At 40.8% G+C, this 4,713-nt stretch overlaps 1 protein-coding gene across 1 annotated transcript; it reads right to left on the bottom strand.

Moving 5' to 3' along the window:
* Nucleotides 1–1,183: 1,183 nt before the first annotated feature.
* Nucleotides 1,184–2,608, bottom strand: LOC147881057 (uncharacterized). Its single transcript, XM_087402199.1, has one exon. The coding sequence runs from the start codon at nucleotides 2,606–2,608 to the stop codon at nucleotides 1,211–1,213; it is 1,398 nt and encodes a 465-aa protein (XP_087258325.1). The 3' UTR covers nucleotides 1,184–1,210.
* Nucleotides 2,609–4,713: the final 2,105 nt, after the last annotated feature.

Raw genomic sequence — 4,713 nt, 5'->3', positions numbered from 1 at the left:
TCAGTTCTTGTGCGATTCGGTGGAGGATTTTCAGAGTTATAGATCTCTGTGTGTTTGATTTTGTTTCTCTGTTATGCATTTTTCATTCTAAGGTTTTGAAACCTTAGATTTATGCCACATGGCAGTGAATAAGTGTTGGCTCCCATTTCTCACTCATCGGTTGGGATTTTGGAGTTCTGGCAGAAGAGAGATATTTGTAGATTTTCTTGGTGAGTCCGATTATGCAATGGTGCCCATGTTTTGAGGCATCTCAGGTTCTATTTTCAGTAGCGGTCATTTTGGGGAGCATCTTATGGGAGAATGTTCTCTAAGTTATCTCCCTCCATGCTCATACTTAGCCTAAAAAATGATAACAAGATAAAATTAATTTATAACCACAGATAATATTAAATATTCAAACAATGTTAAATAATTAAATAATATTAAACCTATATAAATAATATCTAAATATTTATTGTCACATCATTTATCATATTTTAAAATTGGACCATCATTTTTATCGCAACATTCAGTTATACAAATAATATTTAAACATTAATTATTACATCATTTATCATATTTGACAATTGGATCATCATTTTTATCGCATCATTTACTTATACAAACAATATTTAAACATTACTTATCACATCATTTATCATGTTACTGTAAATATAGAAACTGTTCGAACAATGGAGTGGATGATATATAAAATTAAAAATGTTATAAGTTCCATGATCAGTCACTCATGTTACATCTTGGCATCCAAGAAAGACTCAATCATTGGCTGCTCTAAGTCCTTGGCTTGGATTGAGCTGTATACCACGTCTTGGAGCAATGTCAAAAATCCCACAAAAATTTGCAGTACTTGGATGTATATTCGGTTCGGTTGACTTTTCCTAAACTGCAAATCGTCATAAACACCCGATTAGAGCTTTTGCGGGCCCCGTACTTGGCGATGGTGCACAAATGTCTAAGATTTTCAGGATGTGATGAGACATGGCATACACATCCTGTGCAATATTGAAAGGTGGGGGATTGGTGCAAAGGCACTATGGAGCAACGTGACAAAAGCTAGCAATGGAGCTTCGCACAGTGTTGGGGCTATCACTGAGTAACGCGGGATAGTACTTTCTAGTGCTGCATGGGGTCATCATTCCCCAATCACAAATGCCCAGACACACCTCCTTGGATGACTTTGAGAATCGAGAAGCACCGAATAGCCCCTACCCTATTTCTGTCCCATCAAAAACGAGCTTGCCAAGCTTACCTCCTTGGACTTTGATGATGTCCTTGCTTTCCTTAAGGAGGGACCGATGCATACTGGATTAATATTCAATACCGGAGTAACTGTTGCACTTAATGAGATGTAGGGAGCGCGCATATCATGTGGTCTGGCAAGAACTTTTTGTCCAATTGCGCTTCTGTTTCTAGTATGCCTTTCACCGTTACCTCTGCCTGCACTTCTATTCCGACCGCCTCTCCTACCAGGATTGACTCCAGCAAAATTCCCTGCGAAATTGCTATGGCCCCTTTTTGGGCTCCTTCCAGGACTACCACAACCCCTTACTGTAGCTGTACTACAGGTCAGGCTTGATTCGTAATATTTTCTAGAAGCATTTGCGTATCTTGCCCTTAACCTGTCTTCATTTGCAATATCTGCAAAGTTGAAAACTCTTTCATTAGTTGGCAGGACTGATGGGTCACAGATAGGCATATGCAAAGATGTAGGCGGCAAGATTGGAGTACGTAAGGGGATAGATTGTGAAGAAACAGCTACGGCGTTACTTCCACAAGTCAGAAATGCGAGAAGGATATGACGTTTGCTTCTCTTCTGCAGGTTTGAAACACCCTCCTTCGGTTCTCCAGCTTGAGATTTTTGAACCTTAGCTGAGCTGCTCATCAAGCTGCACGCCTTAGCGGAGCTCGACGTCTTGCTTTCACCATCAGGCAGGCTTCTGATCGGAGGAAGATCAGGCCACACCACAGGAGTACGCCTACTCTCACTAGCTGAATTGCTTGGAAAAAAATGCCATCCTGACCTTGAAGCGTTCGGAAACCTACAGCTGGAGGACCCAGTACTATCCCTTGCGATCTTGGCAGATGCCCTAGGCATATCCAACTTGAACAAATCGCTCAATTTCGTGGATGAAGGAGAGGCTGGAGTTGTGGGTGGGAGAGGAAATGACGAGGAGGTCATGAATGAGGAACAGGAGTTGTCCACGCTGATGCAGTTGCGACGAGGATGCCACCCGCGATCACCGTGAGCTGTACTCATATAAGAGGTGAAGCGAGGATTCTGGCCGAAGCTCCTAGCGTGCCGCGACGTCGGAACATTAGCCACCTGAAATTCATCTTCCTCAACCCATAGCAACACTTCTTGTTCTTCGTCGAGTGCTTGAGTCGATTCGTCTCGGTCAATTCGAGGGGACCACGCTAGAGGACGCAATTTGCCATGGAGGAAAAGCCGTCCAGGAGATAACATCCCGTCCTCAGCCAGCACATCTGTGCTGGAAGATTTTGAGAACTCGAATTCCGAAGAGTAACCATATTCGTCCATTGTTTGCTCTAATTTGGGCTTCCTGGCGACATATAAGACGAAGGCATAGGCAAGCTCTGAGAGAAACATAATCTGGGGCTCATGCAGCCGAAACTTATGAGAGATCGATATGCATGCAGCATGAGTGGCTGCAAGATGAAAGCGTAGTTGTTCCTGTAAAGCCACAAGCAGCTACAATAGAATCAGGAAAGCGATGCAAGTTCGTATCTGAGTGCGCAGCTCATGATGAACAAAAACGAGCTAAATTTGATGAGTTGAAGATAAGCAAAAGCAAGCTCGAGAGAGCAAGCTGGAATTGATGGAGGGAGAAGGATCACGTACTAGATGACAAGAACCAAGATCATCAGCTAAAGAGATCCTCAGCTACAAGAACCAAGATTATCACCTTCGAAATCGTCTTGTCGTTGCAGAACATTGCATGCAGGAAAGCGTTTATATATATATACATGGCTTATACGCGGCAAAGCATTAATCCTCATTACGGTCTCTAATCTCTTCTTATAACTGATTTAAACCAAAGATATCCACACACACATGCAAAGCTATCTTCCTTCTACTGGCTAGCATTGATCTCTCAAGCAGCTCTTGGCAACAACTTGGTTTCAAATAGCTATAAAAATTAATGGCACTTAGTGGCAAGCTCGTGGCAAGTTATGCTACACTTCGGAAGCAAATGACAAGCTCTAAAAATTGGCACTTAGCCACAAGTTATACTACACTTAAGGAAGGAAATGACAAGCTATAGTAAGATTGTGAAACATACAATCAAAACTTTTGATGGCATGTCTCACCAACTACAAGCTGTAGTTGGCATGTCTCACCTAGCATGCAAACTACAAACTTTTGATGGCATGTCTCACCTAGCATGCAAACTACAAGCTGTAGTACAATTAGGAAACAAATGGTCCAAACTTATGATGCAAGCAAACGATAAGTTATGGTACAATTATGATACAAACGATCAAAACTTTTGATGTCATGTCTCACCAACTACACTTAGGATACAAACAAAAAGCTATAGTACAATTAGGAAACAAACAATCAAAGCTTAAGATACAAATGACAAGCTATAGTATAATTCTAAAACAATGATCGAAGCTTTTGATGGCATGTTTCACCAACTCATTGAAAGTTATATCCTTCTAGAAAAGTTGAAAGTTTGATGGTATACCTTAACTCTCTCCCCTTTTCCAAGGCTTCCATGTTTTCCTTTTAGAGTTATCTACTCATCCTAGTACTCTCCCTGAATCTACTCTTCCCTTGTCCCTATCTCAAAAGTGCACAATTGTATATATGCACAAATTGGCTTACTTAAAGTCAAACCTGGCCTTTCCTCCCTTTAAAAAAGATATAAAAGTTCAAAAGAATATAGTTCCTCCTATCGTAGCTATGTATAGTTCATGCAACTTCTAATTGTAGGTGGATTAAGGAGAAAGGTTATTTAAAAGAAGGTTTTTTTTTTAAATTGAGAAATTCAACTCATTTCTTAGGTGAAAATGTGGGGTGCCCAAATTAAGTAGAGGTCAAAGGGATACTATTTAAAAATTCATGCAAAGGTTTTACTTGAACTCCCCTCAAGACCTCTAATATCCACTCATAAGATCTTGCTACTAAGCACATGAAGATGTTGTAAGAAGTAGGGTATACACAAGTTTTAAATTATTACCCTTGTAAATAAAAGGAGAGGGGATACCTCGCGTCATAAATAGAGGGACATCCTCATTACCCTCCCCTTTTGTTTCCACCCCTCCCCTCCTACCTTTTCCGTGACTAATATATTTTTGGATTATTTTCCATTAGGGGGACCTACTAACCCCTAGATAAGATTTTAAAGACGAGTGTGTGTGTGTATGTGTGTCATGGCTGCACACGTGTGCATGTGCATGTGAGTTTTCATGTGTATGTTTATGTACATGTCTATGTGCTTGTGAGTGTGCATATGCATATGCATATGCATACGCGTGCATACGTGTAGTTTGTGTATGTGTAATGCGCATGTATGTGTGCATGTGTATGTGTATCTATCCATGTGTGTGTGTGTGTGTATGTGTGTGTGTGTGTGTGTGTGTGTGTGTGTATGTGTGTGTGTGTGTGTGTGTTTGTCATACACACACACACACACAAATTTGATTAGTAAATGTATCTCACACACACAAACACCTATTTCTTTACAC

The sequence above is a fragment of the Dipteris shenzhenensis genome, chromosome 31, assembly GCF_047967505.1.
Source record: "Dipteris shenzhenensis isolate YYH24624 ecotype China chromosome 31, Dip_SZ_1.0, whole genome shotgun sequence".
Taxonomy (NCBI): Eukaryota; Viridiplantae; Streptophyta; class Polypodiopsida; order Gleicheniales; family Dipteridaceae; genus Dipteris; species Dipteris shenzhenensis.
Note: the sequence above shows the minus strand (reverse complement) of the source record. Positions and strands in the feature narration are given on the sequence as shown.

What these genes read in the sequence shown, in the direction of transcription:
- LOC147881057 (XM_087402199.1), bottom strand. Translation starts at nt 2,608, where the DNA reads ATGTTTCTCTCAGAGCTTGCCTATGCCTTCGTCTTATATGTCGCCAGG.